At 41.1% G+C, this 25,250-nt stretch overlaps 1 protein-coding gene across 1 annotated transcript in view; it reads right to left on the bottom strand.

Annotated features, from left to right (window-relative positions):
* The window catches only part of slc12a2 (solute carrier family 12 member 2), a 70,153-nt gene that overhangs the window by 7,387 nt on the left and 37,516 nt on the right, over positions 1-25,250 (bottom strand). The window contains exons 10-23 of the mRNA XM_080047206.1: positions 25,088-25,242; positions 24,634-24,741; positions 24,396-24,519; positions 23,931-24,032; positions 20,989-21,144; positions 18,999-19,098; positions 16,289-16,400; positions 13,872-14,012; positions 13,395-13,501; positions 8,127-8,206; positions 6,501-6,641; positions 4,187-4,234; positions 2,864-2,986; positions 59-170 (exon numbers count right to left, since the gene is read on the bottom strand). Coding sequence (XP_079903332.1) covers positions 59-170; positions 2,864-2,986; positions 4,187-4,234; positions 6,501-6,641; positions 8,127-8,206; positions 13,395-13,501; positions 13,872-14,012; positions 16,289-16,400; positions 18,999-19,098; positions 20,989-21,144; positions 23,931-24,032; positions 24,396-24,519; positions 24,634-24,741; positions 25,088-25,242 — 1,609 coding nt within the window. The remainder of the gene's footprint in view (positions 1-58; positions 171-2,863; positions 2,987-4,186; positions 4,235-6,500; positions 6,642-8,126; positions 8,207-13,394; positions 13,502-13,871; positions 14,013-16,288; positions 16,401-18,998; positions 19,099-20,988; positions 21,145-23,930; positions 24,033-24,395; positions 24,520-24,633; positions 24,742-25,087; positions 25,243-25,250) is intronic.

Here is a 25,250-nt window from a genome sequence, read left to right on the forward strand (position 1 = left end):
TAGTGGGAGAACCTTTCAGCCTGATACATTGGAAGAGGGAATAGCTTGTTGTACTCACGCTCTGCGGTCATGGTCGATCCTGTTGATCTTGCCTCCGATGAAGACCCTGATCTTGCAGTCCTTCCACCTCTTCTTGTTGGTCAGGAGATAGGGGATTAGCAGGGTCAGACCTGGCAACCACACAGCAGCACACAGTTTGGATGAGGGGAAGACATTCAACATCTGTAGTCAATGTCAAAGCATCTCTACACACTCTTTATACATGAGTGGCCCAGGTGTTTTGACCCACACACTCCAGACTGCACACACCTGGACACATTCAAATTGTCAAATCAAAACACACATTTTCAGAATAGCCTTCGTCGGATGATAAAATGACATATTTTACATATTTACGTGACATACACATTTTCCATTACACTGCTTTTATATGTTGATTATACTGTTTCACTTCCTTGTAATATACTTGTCTTTGCTTTTCTTTATTGTGCGTTGCCTTTATTGCGTCACCTTTTAAAATGTTCTTGTGAACTCATATTGTAAAGGTGTCTTTGAGTAACTTGAAAAGTGCTATATAAAATTAATGTATTTTTTAAATTATTTTATCCTAATTAGGAAGCCTAAATGTTTATTCTTATTTTTCCAGGTAAGGAGGAAGGACAAGGAGGGAAAGGCTCATCCCTCTCTAGCTTTAGCGCACACAAACACTGCCCTTAAGACACTAAGCAGGTCAGAGGACTTGTTTTCAGATGAAATATTTAGCTAAAGAAAATCTGCTATACGCTGTTTAACCCATTAACTCGGTTGAGTATTGAGCCATAAAGCAGATCATTGGATTTTCTTTTTCAAACCTTTATTTATACAGGTAAATCCCATTAAGACCGGAGACTCTTTTGCAAGGGAGACCTGTTCCCATTCCCATTCACACACACATTTATACACCGATAGCAGGCTAACTGTTGTGGCCAGTTCTTAACTTAAGTTTTAAACCTTTCACTTTACATGGGATCGCTTGCTAGACTCGCACGTCTCCGTTCAATCATACTCAGAGTCTTGATTCTTCGTTTAAGTTGATTTATTTTCACAGAACATTTCATTGAACTCTTTGGTGAGCATGAGATACGTGAGGCTGAGCGTCAGGTCTAAAACAGTGTCGATCCCCCTGTTCCATGCTGTCAATGGCTCTTAACCTGGCCCACTCTCTGCCGACTGCCTCTAATTAGGCTATACCTCCAATTAATCCAACATAAATCTAATATTTAAATAAATAAGAATAACACATAAACATCCCTTAAATCAAATAGGAATTCATTAATATAATAATAGATTTTAAACTAACATAAAATATGGCTCTAACACTAACTATCGACATTCACACGAGGCAAGGTGGGTGAAGTGTCTTGCCCAACACAACAACCATGACACAAATGGCAGGGCGGGAAACGAACCGCCAACCCTTTGATCATTGGCCGACCCGCTCTACCACCTGAGCCACAGTCGCCCCACAGTCTTCAATGCACAGTTGGTGCCTGGAGGAGTCAGTGTCTGTGCGCTCACTAGTTAAGAGGCTGACATGAAGTGCCATGTTGACAGTGTCACCCTGCTGTGCTGACAGACAGTCATATTACCATGTTGGCTCTGTCTGTTGGTGAGTGTGTTTTGCCATTATTATTTCTCTGTGATGTTGTGTATCACATCAAGGGATTTCCTGCTGATAGAGGCTTGCTAAAATCTATTTGATTTTATTATTAATATTGTACTTTGAACATGTATCTTTTCAAAATGTTTTTGTGCATAAATGTTTATACATTTAACCCATTGATGACTATGTCCTTAATGCCTGAGGGTTTTCTGAAAAAATAGTATGAATTGTAAAGTCTACCAAAACCTTAATATCTAATGCCTGTGTAGCACATAGAAACATGAAATAAAATACATTTAAAAGTTAAGGTTCACAGGTTTCATTTAAACATGCTCCCTTAGCGCTTACAAACCAACACATTTTTCGAAAAATCGTCAAAATTAGGGGAGAAATAAATAAATAATATAAAATATTTAAAAATAATGTGCTAAACGAGGTTATAATCCTGCTTCCTTTTAGCATGGATAGTAGTGACTGAGTGTGCAGTGGAGGGATAAAGATAGACAGATATAGGAAGGAGAAGATAGCTTTATTTTATTACTTAGTTCAGTTATCCCTGGCACCATAAATCCGACTTCCCAGTACAACTGGAACGCAGACTGACTGTCAGGAGCCGATCAGCTGGTCCAAACGGCTGTATACCACGGAGATGAAAACGAAACTGAAACTTAACTATCGCCTGGCTGGGCTGAATTTGAGTTGGACCAGCAAAATATAGCCTAAATTCATAAATATTGTTAATAAATAGATGCAATGTGTTGTGTGATTTTCGTCAGTAGCCTATAGTAGACCTTGATTCTGCGCTCCGAACGCCACTAACTGTTCTGTAATACACTATCGCCGACACAGCTGGCGTATTTTTATTATTATTATTTATTTATTAATTTTTTGATTGGCGTGATTTTCGGCAAACCACACATTTTTTGGGTGGTCACGTGGTCTTAAAAAATCAACAAAACCCACCTCATGTGTATTTGAACCAATGATGGTGCATTCTATGTTGCGCACACCATGAAAATTAGATAAAGTAACAATGCTGCGTGACGCAGCATCAGGCAGGAGATACATTGTGGCATCACACAGCAGCCGTCATCAATGGGTTAAGGCAGCTGAACTACATGTTTTATATGGTATTTTTTAGACATTGTTTTTTTTATGTTAAACTTTTATGGATCAAGATCTCATAAGAATGAAATACTAAGGAGTGATGAGATGTCTCACCTCCATCATCAAAGAGCCACCACACGTCCACTGTGCCTTTGCCTTGTTTCTTCTGGAACTGCTGGCTGGCCTCCAGCAGCCTCTGGTCAGACACATTGAGTGGGACAGTCGGGCTCTTCTTGTCTACACACACACACACACACGCACACACACACAAGAGAAGCTCATTTAGAGAAAAATAGAGCTGCACAGTAACTCAACACACACTGTGTTTGGATAATCACTGTTGTGCTTTGTGGACTGTTGACTTCTGAATAATAGTAGGACCTCTGGATTTTTAAAGAAAATGTTAGGACTTCTGGATTTTTGAAAAATGTTAAACTAAAAACACTTAAATCCTAGTACACAGTTCTAATGATACTAATAATGCACCTGTTATGGGCGCACATGCTATCTAAATATGTTCAATGGTTGAACCAGTGCATCTGAAATGTATCACGTCATATTAAATGTAATATTGGGTGCACCTACATTTTTAGCCCTCACAAGGTACAAAGAAGATCCAGTGAGGCTTTCACTACAAACGTCTTCAGTTACCTGGTTGTTATTGGTCGTTTTTAATAAAAGGTAGGTTCTACTTTTTCTCTTTTCTACTTTGTGGATTCACTTTTTTGGTTTTGCACAATGAACATAGGGAAACACTGTCTATACTAAACAACAGCAAAGGGAAAGGGAGATAAGCTGTAGCGTTAGCTGGACAGGGCTGGACATATGGAAAGAGGAAAGAACTTTTCATCCTGTAAAGAAGAAGTGTCACTTCCAGTCAGACGAGAAGCAGCAGGCCAGAGAGAGAGAGAGAGGAGGAAGGTCACATGTTGGCACACACTCAGAACACTCAAAGACTTTGAGTTAAGGCACTAACACACACACACACACACACACACACACACACACACACACACACACACACACACACACACACACACACACACACACACACACACACACACACACACACACACACACACACACACACACACACACACACACACACACACACACACACACACACACACACACACACACACACACACACACACACACACACACACACACACGACAAACTGAAGAGACGCGAGCTACAAGCTGGACACAAGAGAGACCAAATGTTATTCCCCCAAAGCCAAGTAGCTAGGAAACAAGAGACAGGACAGAGACAGCAGGGTGCTATGTTAATACAAGAGGAATTCAAAATATACTGTGAAAAATTAGCTGATAAAAAACAGAAACGAGAGAGCACCAGGAAGGACGGAGCACATTAAAAATAAAGAGAAAACAAAGCAGAGAGAAAGAAAGAGAAGAAGAGGTGTTCGGAGGTCATGCCTTTTTTCAACAGGGGCTGAGTTGTAGCTTTGCCGTCCTCCTCGTCATCTGGGAAATGGGATAAAAAAAGGAGAAAAAAAAAATCATAATTGAGGTGAAATGTTGATTTGATGATCATCAATTTACAAACAAGGTTAGCTTAGGTACAACATACATTGTACAACGATTTAGAAATATCCAAAGTGCCTCATGTGTTTGTCTAGTACCCATACAGTAAGCTGGGAGCCTCATGCTAACACACTAGCACTCAGGTTCATGGAAAAACAAGAAGCTTTTCTCTCCAGCTGCTCCACTGGCAGGGGTCTGAAAGAGAACTCAAGGTTCTCCCATTTCTGGAAATGGTTCTCAGACCTGGTCTGAACTATTAAAGCAGCCGCTCTGAGCCAGGACTGTGTAGTTGGCATTCACTGGCCATTAGCTAAGCAACATTCATGGACATGTGACTGTATTCAATAAGCATGATTCACTTGTAATTCTTAAAGCTGAAGTTCTCCATTGAGACTATGCCTGGGTTAAAAAAGGGAAATGTCACAAACTGAGGAGGCGTTTTCAGAAAGGAAAGATTGACTTTATGACGGCCTAGGTTTGGCTGGGACTAGGAGGGATCCGCTAAACAAGAAATTCATCTGTTCATATAGATATTTTTTTACAGTCTATGATTCGTACCTTCAAAAGAACATGTTCACAATGTGTTTAGCATCCCAGCTAGCAACAGAACATGCATAGCTCTTCATGACAATGTTTTCATTCACTAATCACGCCCTACTCTGCCTTTTGGTCTATTGCTGATCATCTATTGTCAATCAAACTCAACACTTCCCGCATGTGTTTCCTGTTAGAAGTCTAGAAGGAAAGCCAGGGATGACATTACATTACATTTTATAAAGCTGACGCTTCTGTCCAAAGCGACTTCCATTAAGTGCATTCAACCATGAAGGAACAACAAGAAGTACACAGGTAATATAACTTCAAATAAATCAAACTACAAAGTGACATATGTAATGCCTTGTTTCCACCAGCAGAGTGGGTCGGAGCGGCTCGGTCCACTTGTTTTGGCTTTTCATTTGCCAAAAGTTGGGTAGGGTCTGAAAAATAAGTGCGCCGGCCTAACCGCTGTAAGCCGCTCCTAATTCCAGCACTTCCGGTAGCTAAATAATGTGGGAGCGAAAGAGAAAGGATATAAGATAGGATGAGAGGGAGTGCATTGATAGAAATGGATAAAACAACTGAACTGAAGCCCAAGCCATGATGGATGGAAAGAAATGTGATTGGTAGATTTGGATGACATGGACACAGAAGGGCATGTCCTAGAGGTGGGTGCTTTCTTTTACCCGTGCAATAGCACATCTGTGTCCCTTGAATTGTTTTTTGCTTTATTTTTTAATATATATTGCTCTTATAACTTGTTTTAATTGTTTCAGTGATGGCACATGGATTTTATACATTCTGCTGTACGTTTTTCTTAGCAGTAGAATCAACAACTGAAACATTTCTTCTTGGGATTTTTCTGAGCTCCTGCACCAGTGTCTTGGGGCGACATCCGTTTGTAAACGCTGCCATACTGAGACATACAGAGAGAGTTTTGTGAAGCGGATAGGCAACTTTGTGTCAACTTGTTTGGCGGTGGCTTGAATGTGCCCGACATTCATTAATATGAAATAAATTACGCACTGTAGCTTTAATATTTCAGATCAACCAAATTCACTATGCAGTTTCTAGTAAATAAAACTGTCATCCTTCATGAACCCCCCCTCCCCCCTCCCCCCTCAAACACAAACACAGTGTGGCCCAGGACATCTGTGGACTAACAAACTGGGCCCAGTGGGACCTGGGGTCACTTCCTGTCAGGGCAGCGGGTGTGTGTGTGTGTGTGTGTGTGTGTGCGTAAGTGTGTGTGTGCATGTGTGCGTAAGTGTGTGTGTGCATGTGTGCGTAAGTGTGTGTGTGTAAGCAGAATAAGAAAAGCTATTAATGGATTAAATAGGATCACTGAGTTATGGTGTGAAACAGATTTCCTGGACGGAAAGCCTTCCTCTGACACAACCTGAGCTGGTGTTTAGAGCAAAGGAAATACACACAAGCAGCCTACACAAGGGGAAGAATGCTGGGTGTAATGCTATATATATATATAAATGCCTGTGCTTGAATATGCAAGTATGTGCATCCAACTTCTGAATTAACATTATTTCTATTTGCGTACTTGTCATGTCACCAACACTGTCTCAGTCTGGGTCACTGCTCAACAACACATTAGTCTTCAGTCTGCTTGATATATGAAGTGGGAATGTAAAGAAGCCATTGAGCTGCTTCAGACCTTTGTGTGTAGCTGGACTGTTCTGGAGGCTGGTGGCCTTGGAGGACAGCTTGGAGGAGTCGGCGTCAGAGTCTTTGCTGGTGTCTATGGAGACAATCACATCCTTCATAGAGGGTTTCTCCTGGGAGGACAGTAGCTCGTCTGGCGGGGGGGAACACACATAAACAGGGCTGGATCAGAATCACATTGATTTACAGTGTGAGGGCTGACTCATTGTTATAGAGGAAAACAGAAATCAGACATAACTTTAGAAGTCTTTACACAGACACTACACATTTGAGAGCTACTTATTGGTTTAGCGTTCCATATTTATAGAGATAGTGACTGAGTGTTAATACACAGCCTAGGGTTCTGCAAATTGATATACAAAACAAAGGGCGAGTAAACAAAGGGGGTGTATCTAGCAACATGCCAGTTGAAAGAGCCTAGGCTGTGTATTAACACTTGTTTCCAGCACACACACACACAGTACAGAGGTAGCAGATTGTAAGGAGATATTCACTGATTGACAAAAAAAGGGATTTTGAAAGCAAGCATTCTCCAGAATAGGCATGGGACGATAACTGCTTTCTATGGTTCTAAAATGACACAATGTGCAAAAAATAAAGAGCACAACAAAACGGTAAATAAACGAGTGACAACAAGCTCAGAGGAGTATTTAGTGATGTTGTAAAGTTTATCTTCTTGCTGCCAGCAGAGGCATGCTATTTCTCCTCTTAGCTACCGGCGCTGAAGCTAAGCTAACCCGGATGAGCGAACTATGCCCCTTACTTCATCAAAACTGCACACACAGTTACAGGGAAGGTCTGTGGCGCCTTATATTGAGCCAGAGAGTGAGGCAAATCGCTGAAAATTGAAAACGTTGAACTATTCCTTTAAAGGTGAAGTAAGCGGTTTATTTATGTTAATATAAGTGTTAAATCGCTCTTTATTCATGCAGTGATCACTTACATAATGTGCACGTTTCATAAAGCCGATCTCTCAGTCAGCTGCTCTGCATGTAATTGGCAAATAAAGTTATTGGAGGATCCCGAAATTTTTATGCAATCACAAGAGAGAAGGCTACAAACCGACACCCGTCTCACTCATGGTCTCACTGCCGGTGCACGCCAGAGCAACAGATGGGTGAATGTTTATGCGCCTACAATGGCAGAGCAGGTAAAAATCCTTCCCAATGTCTGTTTTGATGGTTTTTATCATGTTTTATCACACTTATGGATCTGAGATGATGCTAGATAACTTGCTGCTTGAGGACTGCAGTACATTAATGTGGTAACATAGGGACGAGGGAGGGGACTGTTAACTGCAATAACTGACAGGAAGTTAGCTAAAAGAACCATTCCGCTTACTGCACCTTTAACTCAGCCATTATTTGAATATCAGGTTTTGTTTGAGAATTGAGGGCATTCAAGACTTTTTTCTTGACATGAGTAAAGAGTTTATCTGACTAAATACTTAATGTGCAAAGAACACATCCTATTGCGTTGTTTATGAATTTGATTAAGTTACAAGGGATTGTGGATACATTGTGTTAAGATATGAATATTGGAACAATCTCATTGATTCCGAGCACATTGCTAACCCATTGGTCTATAACATGTGTGTTGGTATGGATGTGTTTGATACCTTGTCCTTGGATATGGGACACATCCAGTCCCTCTTTCAGTCGCAGGATAACAGCACCATACTGGAAGTCAAAGGCATCACTGAGGGGGAACACACAGAAACAAAGGGTTGTCATCAGCATAAAGCCTAACACGCTCAATGATCCAGAGTCTCAACCTCAAATGACTTGAGTCAGTACTCAAGTCATTTGAACTCAAGTACAAATGAGTAATGGAACCTTTCTAGATTATCTGCTTTGTTGGAAACGCGTTGCTTTCCGGCTAAGCAAAGTTTTGAGGTAAATGGTAAATGGAGTTGACTTGTATAGCGCTTTTTAGCCCATTTTCTCAGCCCCAAAGCGCTTTACATTTCTTACCTCATTCACCCATTCATACACACACTCATACACCAATGGCAGTAGCTGCCATGCAAGGAGCTCCCTGAACCAACGGGAGCAATGTGGGGTTCAGTGTCTTTCCCAGGGACACTTCGACATGTGGTGGGTAGGCGGGGGATCGAACCTCCGACCCTGAACTCCAGAGGCGACCTCCCTATCCACTGCCCCAGGGTTGGCGCCTCTATCCCCGCCCTGCCACCTGTGTCATGGTTATTGTGTCCTTGGGCAAGACACTTCACCCACCTTGCCTCGTGTGAATGTGTATGACTGCTGTATGTTTAAGGTGGTGGTCGGAGGGGCCGTTGGCGTGGAATGGCAGCCACACTTCCGTCAGTCTGCCCCAGGGCAGCTGTGGCTACTATGGTAGTTTACCACCACCGGTATGACTGTGTGTGAATGAATGGAACCTGGAACCCTGTAAGGAGTAGGGTTGGGTATCGGTTGGGTTTTTTCTGATACCGGTTACTACCCGGTACTTTTGAAACGGTTCCGGTGCTTAACCGGTACTTTTACCGGTACTTTAAAGCCTCAAATTGCACACACTTTGTCAAAAAATAATGCCCTTTTATATCCAGTGCCAAATTTAACACAATTAACTTTAACAATATAATTACGAGTAACTTACAGATAAACTATTTTAAAATGTAAATAAAATAAAATTCACACAATTTACATACTATCTAATACAACAATACTGTTTCAAACAATATAATAATGGAGATTAATGTGGAGACTACCAGGTAATCTAATCTCCATTTTAAAACTTTAGCTAACAGTAATCATTTTGATAAGAAAGAGTCCTTATGACCTGAACAATACAACACCTTAAAAATTAAAATAGATACACATATAAAACACCCATATGAAATTAAATGCAGTATTGGATTTACAGTAAGGAAATAAGTACACCCAATGAGAACCACAGACTGAAAACAGTCAAGGAAGAGCGTTAGCCTTTTGGAATATTAACAGTGCTCATTTGCATTTAACTTGAAACAAAATTCAACTGACATAAAAAATACAAAGAAGTCTTCTGTAAAGATAAGACCACAACTATTAACTTTGTCAAATTAACCATTTTTGTGCAGAAAAAATGTCATGTTTGCCTTTTCAGGATGGATACGAGATCTTTAAAGTACATGCTGTTATAATGTGCAGCGCTGTTTATTATTAATATAACGGCCCGTCATCAGACACATGTAGCCTACCGGATGGTTTTATAAATCGATCGCTCCATAACGTTATCCAAGTCAGAGCTTTTTGTATGGGCAGAGATCATTATTTTAAGTGTGTCTTTATGAAGTGTCTTGTTAAACGTTTCCATATCACCGGGCCGCCGTGTTCCGCTGTGTGTTTTTTGGGTTTGTCTCCACCGCCGTGCGTAAAGGCAGCACTAGAACAGCTGACGGGAGGAAGCGTGCAGGCGGCCGCTGCCTCATCGTCAGCCTACACGTGCCTAATACATGCGTGACAATACTGCTAGATCGCGTGTCATTTGCAAAAAGAAATGCATTGCATTGACGTTCAACAATAGTCTGACATAAAGAGCGATCAGTCTGTGAAACTGCGAACGTGAGCGAGTGTTGAGCACTCGTGCGCGCGCTCCTCGAGACGGTCGGGCTCGTTCTCGTCACTCACAGCCCGATGAGAAATGCTCCTTGCGGTGTTCACAGAACAGCATCCGCGAGCGGACATGCTTCATCGATCATGACATAAAGAGCGATCAGTCTGTCAAAATACAAACGTGACTACAGCAGGGGGCGGCACCCATGGACATATAAAGAAAGGCGGCACCCATGGACGGCGGCACCGAAATGAGGCACCGAAACTTTCATTCTTATTCGGTCTGGTTACTACCGCTTACGTCGGCACCGGTGCCATACTGGTACCGGGTTTCGGTGCCCAACCCTAGTAAGGAGCTTTGAGTTCCTAGGAAATAAAGCGCTATATAAATCCAATCTATTATTATTATCATTATCTAAAAAGGACCAATAAGCAACACCAAGAGAACTGCAGTTATTCCAGGTTGAAACGTAGTTCTATGTCCTGCTTACTCTGCCAGAACTCAGTGGATGGAGAGGAAAGGCTGCATTGCTGAGCGTATTAGCCCATGATTTTAATATTGTAGTGCTGAACCATCTCTGACCTTCAGCTCTTAATGCCATAATCCCAAACTCTACAATCAGGAAACTCATTCATCTTAAATCCTTCACTCACATGACTGCAGGGAGACAGGATTACACATGGACAAACTACACTCTATTAAAAAGTGCATACTCATTTGTTTCATGAGAAAAGCTTAAAGGTGCACTATGCAGTTTCAAGGAAGGGGGGGATCTGTTTACATTTGTAGTTTGTTTACAAGACACATTTACTCTACATGTTATTCTTAGTATTGAATAATTCTATCATTATAAATCAAAACTAAATTATTTTGAGGAACCTGGAACCAAACATACTAGAATAAGTTTGTAAAACCAAACTATGGGCCCAGCTGCTGTAAACAACAACAACAACAACAACAACAACAGTGAAACAGTAACTTTTCAGGAAGCTTTCTAACTTCAAACAGTGTTCCAGGGATTCCAATTTTCCTGTGAGTAAAGTTTGTTCATTCACTTATGAGAATATACTAGGGCCCGACCGATATATCGGCCGGCCGATTTAATCGGACGATTATAGCACATGTCCAAAAAATCGGCAATCTGCAAAATGGCAGATATATATTTTTTTTTATTCAAGCAATCATGTTGAGTGAGATGCATTGCTGCCCCGGAGGTAGCTTACATGCATAGCATTAAAGTTATAGCCTATTAACAGCAGCAGCAGGTGTGTTGTAATACATTGGATTAATTCACACTTGACAGTTCCCCCCGACACCAATAGCAGAGTCATTGGTCATCTCTTGACTGTTAATAATAGTAATTGATAGAATTTATATAGTGCTTTATTGGAGGTCATTCAAAGACACTTTACATCAAACATATAGAAAATCATACTTATAGAAAAAGAAAACAAAATACAGACAAATTAAAGATAAGGTTTGTAGTGGAGTCGGGTTTAATTATGCTTTCTTAAAGAGGTGAGTTTTGAGTTGACTTTTGAATGAGTTTATTTAGTCTGAGATGCTGATGTTTGGAGGGAGGGAGTTCCAGAGGGTTGGGTGCAGTTACATAAAAATGCTTAACATCTGAGTAAAAAAATGCGTCATGTCACTTTAGACATATTTGTAACACTTTATTTTTTTTTTAGATAATGCATATTTCAATTAATAAAAAGTTCCTGTACACGGTACCTATCGACAGTAACAAGTATTTATATATATTTCAGGGTTCAAAAAAGTAAATTTGTTCAATATATATTTTGGAGATTTAAAAAAAAAATAATCGGCCAATTTAATCGTTATCGTAATTTTTCTCTGAAAATAATCGGCATCGGCACTCAAAAATCCATATCGGTCGGGCCCTAGAATATACCTTAGAAAATGTCCACGTCCCTGACACACAAAGTTACACAGTGCACCTTTAAAAGGCATTATCCTGGTGACAAGGTTAGAAAATGGGGCTAAACCTTTACCATCCTGGGCTTCAACATTAGAACAAGTGATTTTTCCAGAGGGCCTGACCAGTGGCATTCATCTCATATCTGATCTGGTTTTACTTCATGACTCCAAACAGTTACGCCATGGAAGAATCTATTCATTAAATACGATTGCTGACTTAAGGATCCCCTTTACCTCTGGAATATGCACAACCATAGCAATGTAAAGGGCCCTGATATAGTCTATGAAGAGGCCTGCACTGGGTACACAGCTAATGGCCCAGTGAAGATAGTGAGAGATCATCACACCATATTTTTCTAATTATTAGAAGAAGAGTATGCAGAGGCTCAAGGTAGTATACAATGGTGCAATGAAGTTGCTGCTTCGTGTCCCTAGGTGGCAGAGTGCCAGTCATTTGTTTGTGTCCACTAGTGCCAACCTGTGAGGCACTCTTAAGACAACTGATGTTTAGTTTAATGTGTAGCCTGGACAAGTCAGAAAACCACATATTTGAAGCCCTGGTCAGCCCTCTGAAAAGCTGCAACAGATACACGTCTAGGTTAAGACGGCATTGGTGCAATAGCCTGTATATCCTATAGGCCTATATGTAATTTATTAATTTATATGTATTTTTGTATCTCCTTTTTATACTGTATGATGTGTTATATGGACCTGTGTCTGCAATAAAAGATTTATTATTTATTATTCATTATTATTCCATGAAATCATCCTAGGATTAAAAGAAACTGCCAAACCTTTTAATGCCTGAATTGAAGACTAAGAAAACTGTCCAAAGAGCACAGTATCAGGAAACATGCTGCCTATGGGCTTGAGACTATCTAAGCTCATATTCATCTCGACTGCTTTTCAATGTTGCATTCATGAGTGTGGTGTAACTAAGGGGCTTGGATAAGAAGGCGGCTGTAGACCCTCTTAGGAAATGTGCTTCCCTGCCCTTAACTACTTACTTCAATGGACAGGCTTCATTCAGTATTCATCCTCTTGAATTTTTTAAATCACAGCATTTTGACAATTTTCTTTGTAAAAAGGCATAGAAACATAGAATTTATTTTTTTATAAAATATGGTAGGTTGGACTATAATGTAACTGTGTATTCAACATATTTCACTTTTGCATAACAATTAATATTTTTATATAGCACCAGTAATAACACAGCACTCCTGAAAGCAGCCTGTGGTGTAACATTTACCCTTTTCAGGTCTTAATATTTCCATAATAGAAAAAAACATTGTCTATTACATTGTCTAGCTCAATGTCACGTGATCCAGTGTACACACTTTGTGTTCCATTAAGGTGAGTTAGTGTGTCTTTGTGAAGGAGCTGTACTCACTGGATCATACTGATGTAAGTCTCAACATTCATCATGTCCCCGTCCCTCCAGTCGTTCTTGAAGCCCAGCACTAGAGTGTTGGGTTTGAGGCGGCCCAGGCCAGCAGCCTAAACACAGAGAGAAGGAGTGAAATCACAATCAAACACATTCACACCTCCACTCATTCCTTAAAGGTTGGCTATATTCCTTACAATCATTGACATTTCCATTCTGAAGAAGGAAATGTAAGAGCTGAAGACACCTGGATGGACTGGTTCAGTCACTTCCAATTCTTACTTGGCTACATTTACACAACAACGTCGCAAAATAAAGGAATGTTTTTCCTCGTTTTTAAAAACGTCCTCGTTTATACAACAGTGCTAAATGATCGCAGTGCAGTTTTTTTGTCAATGATATCCTCCAGAGAAAATAAAAAGGCTGGATCCATTTGGGTTCTTATTCTTAGCACCATGCTAGCAGTGCTAATAGTGTTCCTACCTGGAGCAGGTACTGTGTGCCCTGCTTCAAGTCATCAGCAAACACTGGTGTATAGAAGGCCTTGGTCTCATTCTTCATTAGCCAGCGCTGGTAGCGGGCCTGGTCTGTGGCCAGCTCTTTGAAGTTTGGTCTTCTGTAGCTCTGTTTGGAACAAGGTTTGGAAGAATTGAAATGACATTTCTGGTTCACAGACATCACAGAATGATTGTTAGAACTTAAGTCTTGAATCTGAATTTTCTTTTCAAGCTTTTTTCACAATAAAACAGAGACACATACACACAATACACTAACAACAACAACAACACATACAGAAGACAAAACTAGATATAGTTTGAAGGTGGATTGCCTAAACATCAAGCAGTCTATACAAAATAAAATCATTAACAAATGAATAATGCTTCATAATGCAACACATTTTTTCAATAGGAGACAGGTATGGACTGCAGACAGGCCAGTCTAGTACCTGCTCTCTGTTCCTATGAAGCCAAGCTGTATTAAGATGTAGAATGTGGCTCGGTATTGTCTTGCTTAAATAAGAATGGACATCCCTGAAATAGACGTTGTATGGATGGCAGCATGTTGCTCCAAAACCTGTATGTACTTTTCAGCATTATTAGTGCCTTCATAGATGTGTAAGTTACCCATGCAATGGGCACTAACCCACCCCCATACCCTCACAAACGCTGGCTTTTCAACTTTGTATTGGTAACAATCTGGATGGTCCTTTTCCTCTGGAGCGCGGAGGACACAACGTCCATGATTTACAAAAACTATTTGAAATGTAGACTCATCAGACCACAGCACACTGTTCCACTTTGAGTCAGTCCATCTCAGATGAGCCCAGGCCCAGAGAAGTCTGCAGCATTAGTGGATGTTGTTGATATATGGCTTTCACTTTGCATGGTAGAGTCTTATCTTGCATTTGTGGTTGTAGTGATGAACTGTGTTTACAGACAATGGTTTTCTGAAGTGTTCCATGACCCATGTAGTGATATCCTTTATAACATCATGTCATTGTTTAATGCAGTGCACCTGAGGTCATGGGCATTACATTTTAATTTTGGACCTTGCCCCTGACGTGCAGAGATTTCTCTAGATTCTCTAAATATTTTAATTATATTATGGATTGTAGATGGTGAAATCCTTCAATTCTTTGCAGGAAAGTTGTTTATAAACTGTTATGTGAGTAATGTTCCAAAAAGGTATTTTTCTAACATTCTACAGCTTTCACAATATTTTCATGACCCTGTCCCAACTTTTCTGAAACGTGTCCGTATTTACAAAATATATATATTTGTATTGTTATTTATTGAATACATGTTGAAAAGGATTAGGAAATGATCACATTCTGTTTAATTCACATTTAACATAACGTCCCAACCTTTTCGGGATTGGGGTTGTATTTTAAGACATATCTCTGCATACTGAAATAAAGCAAAGAACCTCTGGAGGATTGGAAAGTAAGTGTCATGCATCAGTAAGCACCTCCACACTCTTTCTGGGAGTGTTGCTACAGCTCATTGATGGTTTTCTAACTGGATGGGTGCAGCACATGACTTCTAGCACACAATTAACACCAGCCAAGCTCGGAACAAGCTATGACAGTGCGTATGTCTGAGGGGTGAACTCACTAGTTTGACACCATACTAGTAGTTTCTGAAGAGCTTAGGCTGGACTTTGCAGCCTCACTAAGTGTTGGATTTATACATAGTTGGTGTAACCCAATCCAGGGGCCCACATAGCGGGGTTAAGCCTCTCTTTTGTTAAGTTGCTGGTCGGTGAGCCTTTGTGGAGGAAGCGCTTCTCTGAGGCACTTGTGATAGTAGTCGGAACAGAATGGGACTATTTAAAAGAGCTGTATGACAGCTGTGGTATGAGGACTGCTAGGGCCGAAAATATAGCCAGACATTTTTAACATTAATTAGGAAATTAACACCAACATCCCAAATGACAACAGTAATTATTGTTTCACTGGGACAAGCGATTAAAATGTTGACATGGTATGGAAGCTTATTCTGAGAAGAACTTGAAGCGTTTAAAGTGGCTACGAGGAACTTTCAGTTTGCGTCAATTCCAGAAAGCCCCTTTGGACAAAAGTTGTAGTGTTTTTACAACACCAGCTGTTGTTGCTGGGTGAGCATACCCATGAAAAAGGCATTAAGAAACTATATAAAATAGCATTCTTCGCACTGATGGTCTCGTTTGCCTTTACATTCATTTATGATCATCAGAGGAAAAATTTGACTGTTTCAGACATGTTTAAAAATTCCTTGTAGCTACTTTAATGGAATACTTTCATACAACAAGTTGGGGGTAATCATACATGGACGTTTGAAGTATTTTGGACCATAGATGGGGCTTTTAGAATTATGTTTTATTAACCAAAATATGAAAAAACAAAAAGTGTGTGTGCTCACCATGCGGATATGACCACAGATCATGAGGCCTTGGTTCTTGGTGAAGGAGTGGACCAGGTCCAGAAGAGCTGGACGAGAGTTGGGGTAACCGGTCATCACCAAACACTGGGGTCTACAGGCAGGGACATCCAAGAGGAAAAAACATCAACACATTAGCAGCATTAGCGCTAGTTCTCACTGTACAATTGGCTTTTTCTTGTGGGCTGTGACATTTACAGCATTACAAGCTATTAAATCTGCAATCACTTTTTTTCTTTTGAGCTTCGGTAGCCATTAGTCTTCTTAGTACAGGACAGAGGGAAAAGAAGCAGAGTAGCGCACATCAAAGCAAATATGTTAAGCACCATGGGATTTAATAGAGAGGAGACAAGAGGAACAGCTCCTTCTGATGACACAGAGGCCTAATCTCCAGCCTGCTATGCTGCCATGGGAACGCTCCAACATTATCTCTTATATTTCCTTAAAAACAACAACAATGCACCATGAAAGAATGAACACGTGTAATACGTTTTAAGTTTGTTTTCAGTTAATGGATTGCAACAGAAATGACCCCAATTATTATTATTATTATTAAATGTTAGTTTTTTTGTCAATGAATAATCGTTTAGTTGTATTATTTAATTACTAGTGCAGTGCCCGTAGTTAGCAGGAAAACAAAGAAAGATATTAGACAGTACATTTGGCTGCTATCATTGATGGCTAATTTTACACTGTTGAAGGTTATTATCAGTAACTTACTTTGTAGAAGTTGGCTATAGAGTAGGGCAACATTCCTTTGTGTATTGTGTAAAGATAACCACAAACTAATTCCTTGTGATTTGTTAAGTGAAATGAAACACAAAATGTGTTAATTAATTAAGTGTTGAAGCCTAAAGAAGAATCGAGCTGTTCAGGTGTTACCTATACAATCTGATATTATGGCACCCTGCAAACTGCCATCCATACTGCACAATGCACTCAAACTTACAACCAGTTGCCTATGTAGTAGCCTAAATGGCTGCACTATGTATAAAAGGAGTCTATGCTGCACGCCATGACAACATGGTCAACCCCATTACCATTACTGTTAGGTATTTGAAAGATAAGACAGAGTTTGGATAACTGTCAATTAACGTTAACGTATCAGTAGCAGTCAGCTGTGTGTGTGTGTGGGGGGAGACCTGTGTGTGGGGGGAGACCTGTGTGTGGGGGGAGACCTGTGTGTGGGGGGAGACCTGTGTGTGGGGGAGACCTGTGTGTGGGGGGAGACCTGTGTGTGGGGGGAGACCTGTGTGTGGGGGGAGACCTGTGTGTGGGGGGAGACCTGTGTGTGGGGGGAGACCTGTGTGTGGGGGGAGACCTGTGTGTGGGGGGAGACCTGTGTGTGGGGGGAGACCTGTGTGTGGGGGGAGACCTGTGTGTGGGGGGAGACCTGTGTGTGGGGGGAGACCTGTGTGTGGGGGGAGACCTGTGTGTGGGGGAGACCTGTGCGTTGGGGGAGACCTGTGTGTGGGGGAGACCTGTGTGCGCGCGGGCGCGCTCAGGCTTTCGGTTTTAAATGGATATAAAACATTTTGTGGAAGCATCCAAGACCGTTCTGTTAATTAACGTTAACGTGTCAGTAGCAGTTAGCTGTGTGTGTGTGTGTGTGTGTGTGTGTGTGTGTGTGTGTGTGTGTGTGTGTGTGTGTGTGTGTGTGTGTGTGTGTGTGTGTGTGTGTGTGTGTGCGCACACGGGCTTGTTAACGTGTCAGTAGCAGACTTGCGCTCCGGCTTTCGCTTTAGTTAACGTGTCAGTAGCAGTCAGCTGTGGGTGTGGGACTTGGGCGGATATAAAACATTTTGTGGAAGCATCCGAGCCTGTGCTGTATTATTACAGTGAAAATAGCGTAAAGTGCAGTCTTTACCACTAAAACGGACAGGTGGAGCAGGTGAGGAGTTGTTGAGGAAGTAAGAGTAGGCTGTGTGCATGGGCTATGTGCGGACTCCTGTGTGTGTCCCGCTCTTCAGAGGGAGGCGGGGTTTATTCTGAGATTACTTCATGCTCCGTTCTCACTGTGGCCTTCAGTGTGCGCACGTACTTCTACAAACTTCACAATGAAGGCTGCACACCTTCGTGCTGTGCGCAAGCAATATCCAGAAGCTCTGACTAAAACTCAGAGAGATATGCGAGCCACAGACACACACAGACAGACGTTTCTTGCTTTATAGATAGATAGCTAATTTTCCATGAATGTCCATTAAAGCTGGGGTGGAGGATTTGGGGAGAAAATAGCAGTTGGGATGGAGATTCGAATTCAAATACCTCAACCGCTCCACTTGTTCTCTTTGGTCCCTCCCCTATGGTCCCTCCCTGACACGCTCTACACCAACAGTTGTGCCAAGTGAATGGACAGTCCCAACAGCCAATAAGAACAGAGAATCGGAGCCTCGCTCTGATTGGTCAAAGTGTACAGCTCATGTTTATTTTGACCAAATCAGAAATCATATACCCCAGGTTTAATGTCATATATGACCAGTACATTTGGAAAGTAGGCTGCTCTATGCCATATGGTGTGTAGCAGCTACAGTGTTTGCTCAATTAAGAATGTTTTGGCATGCTAACAAGCGGAGCTGATGAGATGGTTCATATTTGGTCAGAACTCAGTGAGCATCTTTCAGTCTGATAAAGCCCCTGCCTGCTTTAGCCTTAATGATAGTACTAGGCCTCTGAAGTTGGTTAGTAGAGGTACCTGAAGTTCTTGATGTGGTCTTCCACTCCGCTGAGGTGCAGAGTGTGGGTGAGAGCCTGGTGGTAGGTCAGAGCCTGGGTGGAGGAGCCCCAGTTCACATCTGGAAGGGAGGACACACACAGGCAGAAACAAACAAGGCAGTTAGGACGTGTGTTTACGGACCAAAGGCCGACGACTCATGTGGGGTTACACGCATTGAGAAAGCCTTGGATGTGTGTGAAGCTGCATGTCAAACTGAGTGTGCACACACACACACACACACACACACACACACACACACACAGGTGTGTGTTTGGAACTGGAAGGCCAGCCGTGCTTAAAGAAGTGCAGGAATGTCTGTCTGGGGGTGAAACAACTTGACAGCTATGTCAATGAAATGGTGGAGGTTACAGTGAGTGAAGCAAACATAACTGAAACAAAATAGATTTGAAGTGATAAAATAATGTAATCCTTTTAATGGTGCAGTGCCAGATGGACAAAGGCCCAGACATTATGGACACTGGCTTTTGGCACATGGAATGTCACCTTTGAGGGGGGTGAATAACCTGCATCGGTGTGTGAGGTTGCCACAAACTACTTATTCTTTGGTTCCACTATGTTAGTTCTAGAACCAAACTCCTTGATGGGCCTTTGTTTACTAAGAAGTTGTCCAAGGTGAAAGGCGCTGTGGGGAGACATGTCCATGACTGACGGCCAGCCAGGTGGGATTTGTCCCAGTGGATGAGAGGGTCGCCTCAATGCCACTACCAGTACAAGACAGGAAAACTGACTGTTGTATGTGTTTATGCACCTCATAGCATCTCAGAGTATTTGGCCTTCTTGGAGAAGGTGGGGAGATGCTGGAGAAGGCAGCACTCACTGACTCTATAGTCCTACTGGGATACGTCGATGCTTATGTTAGCAATGACCAAGGGAAACTAAAGGGGCCTGGTTGTGGGGAACAGGCGTCCCTGATATGAACCTGAGTGCTGAGTTGTTATTGGACTTCTGTGCCAGTCATGGATTGTCCAGGAAACATACAGCACAATGTCTGAACATAACTGCTCATATGGGTATGTAGCAACAAGGAAGCTTGGAGATCAATGATCAACTTAGTAGTGGTGTCAGCAGGGCTGGCCCAAATTATTCGAATGTCCGAGTATTCGTTTGTTAAATTAGTATTCAGAGCTCTATTCAGTATTCGGAATATTCGTTTTTTTTTTTAACATTTAAAAAAAAGAAGTTTTTGCAAAGGTAGCTCAAAGTGCAGTATATTTTGTCAGCAAATAATATTTGGATAGACAAGTTATACAACAATTGTAAAATACAAATTAGACGTTGTACATTGGGATTATTAATATTGGTTTTGATGGTGTGTTTTTTTTAGAACGAGTACTCGAATACTCGCTCGGAAAATCCAACGAGTACTCGAAGCCTGTAAAATGGTATTCGGGCCAGCCCTACAGTAGACCTGTGGCTACATGTTCTGGACACTCTAAACTGATCTCCATCTTGGCGGGTTGGGTCAGATAAGGGAGAAACTGGTAAGGATGCCCAAAACAGGTCCAGGCACCTCTAGCTGGGAGGAGGACACAGGACTAGGTGGAGAGATTATATCTCCACACTGGGAGCGCCTTGGGATCCCCCAGTCAGAGCTGGTTGATGTGGACTGGGAAAGAGAAGTTTGGGGTCCCCTGCTGGAGCTGTTGCCCCAGCAACCTGATCCCAGATAAGCTGACGAAGATGGATGGATGGAGTTTTCAGACTAATTAAACTCCATTTACCCTGCTGAAGATAATCACAGTAGAGTGAGAGTTTGGCCACCCTATCAAGGTGTGTTTTGGAGAAGGCTTATGATCGTGTCCCTGAAAGTAGTCTGTGGAAGGTGTGAGCCATTAGGCCCTTATACACTCAAAGCCTGAGCTGTGTCCGTATTCTCTGCATCATGTTTAGGTAAGTGTAGCATTGATTGCGTAGCCAAATTGTGCCAAAGAAATACTTGGTAACTCACCAGGCTTCTTGTAACTGACGTAGATGAAAAGACCCATAACGATGACGTTGGTCAGGAGAGCAGCCCACCAGTTGATGACAAACATCACCACACAGCACAGAATAGCTCCGGCAAGAGAAATCCACTTGTTGTAGTATTTAAAGCTGGGACGCCACCCTATAGCACCGAGACAATCAAGTCACAACATTGCAAACACAGGAAAATACATATTCACATACTGTACAGATTGTAATGTTTGCACGTTTATTTGAATGAAATAGTAAACTTATGGAAAGCACTTGATGTTAAGTTAAGTGGAAGTCCAATATGTCAAATAAGTCTAAAATAAACCACATAGGACCAAATGAATTCAGAAGACTAAAACTCAAAGAGACATTGCAAGTATCATCCATGAAAAGAAACATTGTCTGATCATTTGAAGCATTAACAAGGTCCTAAAACAGTAAATGTAACCATTATTATAGAGCATGGATAAAAGTTAAAGTTGAAGCTGGATATGCGCTTGGTTAAAGTATGGGAGTTAGCAGCCTGTTGTTAGACTGAAGACGAGAAGGTTATACCAGACATTAAGGAGCATTTTTTATTGACTGGGTAGAAACAGCTACTAAGACTAGTGGGATTTTAGTGATGGGATACAGTTTGGACTGTGTGTGGTTACACAATGACAAATTCTAAAACACAAGGACATAAAGGGTACATTGATAGGGCTGTCCTTCTCAGCCCTATGCAGGGTTTGTATGTGTCCCAAGAGTAGGGAGAGATACACCAAATGGGTTTTATAGTTTGTGGTAGCACATATAACTGCCCGCCTCTTTTGGAGTCATGTACCATTTAAGTCCATGTAATTAAATGACCTGCTTGGGAGCAGATAGAAAGTCTGTACCTGGAGTTCTGCTAGAGCTTTGGTATTGAGGGAGGAAAAAGCACAGAACTCAATATAGAAAACAACTATATGCATTTTATTCAGCTTTCACCAGAATCTAAAAAGGGTCAGTTAACCCAAAATGCTAAACATGTAATTATGTTCTAAAGTACCTAGTAATGTCCATACAGATAGATCCGGTTGAATGTGACAAGTTTAGACATACTTGCTTCCACCCCAATACAATGGAGGTAAAGGGAATCTTACACTTCTCCAAACTAATGTTTCTTTTACTCTGGATAATGTCACATTTGTATTTATGTATTGAACTGAACCCTTTCTTAATCAAATCTAGCTTTGGATATTATTAGTACATAGGCCTTATCTCTACATAAATATATATATAATAACCAGTTTTCAAGGAATAACTCAAGCTACTGTTTTGCCTCACTAACAACACATCTGCTGGCAAACTGAACAACAGTAACTCGAATTATGAATTGTACATATAAAAAGGGGCTTACACATTCCAGAGACGATCTGTTCCAATTGAACACAGTATTCATTCATAATCATTACCGAGTGAATCATTTCTAATCACTCATTTGATGTGGCAGGGTTTTAGTTACAGCAAACCACACACTCCAATTCACCACATAGAGATTGAAGGAAAAGGTTTGGGTGGTTGGAGGTAAGAGCATAAATGAGAAATTCATTAAAATTTACAATTTCACAAGCTTTTTTTCAAATTTATTTATCAAATGACTGTATTTGACTTGGTTTCATTAAACCCAGATAATTTGACAAAATACATTTTTTACCGTATAACTTTGTAAACATTTTAATACGATAAAAAGAAAAAATCTGCTAATGAAGATGACACTGTTGAAAACTCACAAACAGACACTTAACTCTTAGTAGTAAATATTGTTTTGTCAGGGTTTAAATATATATTAAGAATATTGAAATACAGACCTTCAATGTGTGTGTAGAATCTATACATTTGGACTTTTCTCTTTGTCCTGTTTTGGAGAACCTGAACATTGTTTAATGCAGATGTATTTTGTATTTTCCTTTGAAATCTAATGAAAAACACGCATCGGGATTTCAATGAAAATTGGACATGATTTTTTCAAATGTATTTTATGGCTAATTCAACATCTGGCTAAAGGACAACAGTTAATCACGAGTTGGCACCCCGGCATATTTAAAATATGTATAAATAATTATCTGACTGTAACAGCAGTATATTGAGTGTATAAACAATTATTCTACTTCAGATTTTGGGTGAGCCCTCCCATGGGCCGTGTGCTAGCATTGGTCTTGTGAGCTGGCTCTAAGCTCTTTGAGGCACTCAGGACATGTCTTATGTGCTTCAAGTAATTCCTTTTGAAAGCCCATCATTTCCCATCACAATCAGTGTCAAACAGCATATGACTCGTGACTCTGCCATCATGGCTGATGAACTGAACTCTTACTACAATCAGACAGAGGCCTACTTCACCGGTTTGAATATGAAGGTGTATTGAATTCTGAGATCCTATGTAATATAAATGTGCAAAAAAAATTGAAATCGGTTCATCCTAGCCTGAGAAAAGGCAGAAAGAGTGTTTTTTTTAACCCTATATTTCTCTTTCTCGTGACATCACAGAAAGAGAAATATAGGGTTAAAAAAAAACGTACTTTGTAAATATTACTGTGATGTCACAGTAAAAGACATCACAGTAATATTTACAAAGTAAGTTTTTTTTAACCCTATATTTCTCTTTCTGTGATGTCACAAGAAAGAGAAATATAGGGTTAAAAAAAACACTCTTTCTGCCTTTTCTCAGGCTAGGATGAACCGATTTAAAAAAAATTTGCACATTTATACTACATAGGATCTCAGAATTCAATACACCTTCATATTCAAACCGGTGAAGTAGGCCTTTAAGTACCACCTTTATCTAGATATTAAAATTGTATTTTCAATGGACAATCTCCCAAAAAATCAATTAACTCCAGGACTAGGCTTAATCCATGTCTGCGAAACTGGCCCATTATGTTTTTACTTTCTTTCATTTCTAGGTTGTGATCTTACCTGGTGAGTTTGCCAGTGATGCGTGGAACACAGAGAAGTTGATCAAGGCGTAGGACGCCAGGAAAAAGTTGGAGATGATGGGGGCGATTACATTCAACTGAGCTGCAAGAAGAATAACATCAAAGACTGTATTCAGAATGGGCCCATACTATGACATTCAATGTCCTCCAGTTCTTTAAGCAAGTGCCAAACAACAAGTCTCTGATTCCATTCAATTGAGTCCTACTAAAGGGTTAACCCTGTTGGCACCAATACACAGTATAATGCTTAATACAGTACTATTCAGACGCAAAATTAAGAATATCCTTGAAACTTTTGTTGCCCATTCACTCCAACATTTTGATGTTGTTTAGTGTAATGGACATTGCAGCCTAGAGGCTTGTAAGCTCTTTAGTCTTGTTGAAGTAGTGTTTTTGGTGATCTCAGACAATAACAATGCTTGATTGTACACATGTGCAGCCGTACCTATGAGGATGAAGGCCAGAGCGATACCGAAGGTCAGGATGTAACCTCGGAGGGGCTCATTGTTCTTGCCGTATCCCTTGGCGAACATGGCAAGGCCGGGGTAGATGTTGTCCTTGCACAAAGCCTGTCCAAACACAAAGATCAGAATCAAAACTAGAAAATGAACCAAAATGTAACCACTAAATGTAAATTGCTCCCCTGGTTATCAGTGCCTTATGGTGGATAACTTTAATCTTACCTGGAAGACTTTAGGTGCACTGACTAAAGAGGCCAGAGCAGAGGACAGAGTGGCAGAGAAGATTCCAGCCGTGATGATCGGCCCAAAACCAGACACCACACTCATCACCTGGAAGGAGATTAAATACAGAATTGAACGGTTTGACCTTTTCACGTAAAAACAATAGTTCTTTAACCTCTCTCTCTCTCTGAAATTAACTGAGAACATTAGAAAAGAATGATCTGGGGGCGCCTTTAGGTCAGTTGGTAAGGCGTCCCCCTCCCGGGCCGGGCCCAGCAGCAGACCCGGGTTTGATTCCAGCCCGCGGTCGTTCTCTGCATGTCACTCCCCTCTCTGCCCCATTTCACCTCTGTCTCTCTGCACTATCAAATAAAGCATAAAAATGCCCAAAAAATATCTTTAAAAAAAAATAAAAAATAAAAGAATGATCTTCAAATAGAGCTGCTTACTGTACCTGGAAGTCATTGTGGAGCCCATATTTGCAGTCGTTGTCGGCCTTACAGCTGGAGAAGTCGTAGCCAAATTTGCAGGCGGCGTCGGTGCAGTTAGTGAACGCAGCACTGAGGGTGTCATTCGCATTTCCACTGGCGTCTCTCAGGATACAAGAGCCTGGTGTA

The sequence above is a fragment of the Ammodytes marinus genome (assembly GCF_949987685.1).
Source record: "Ammodytes marinus genome assembly, chromosome: 18".
Taxonomy (NCBI): domain Eukaryota; kingdom Metazoa; phylum Chordata; class Actinopteri; order Uranoscopiformes; family Ammodytidae; genus Ammodytes; species Ammodytes marinus.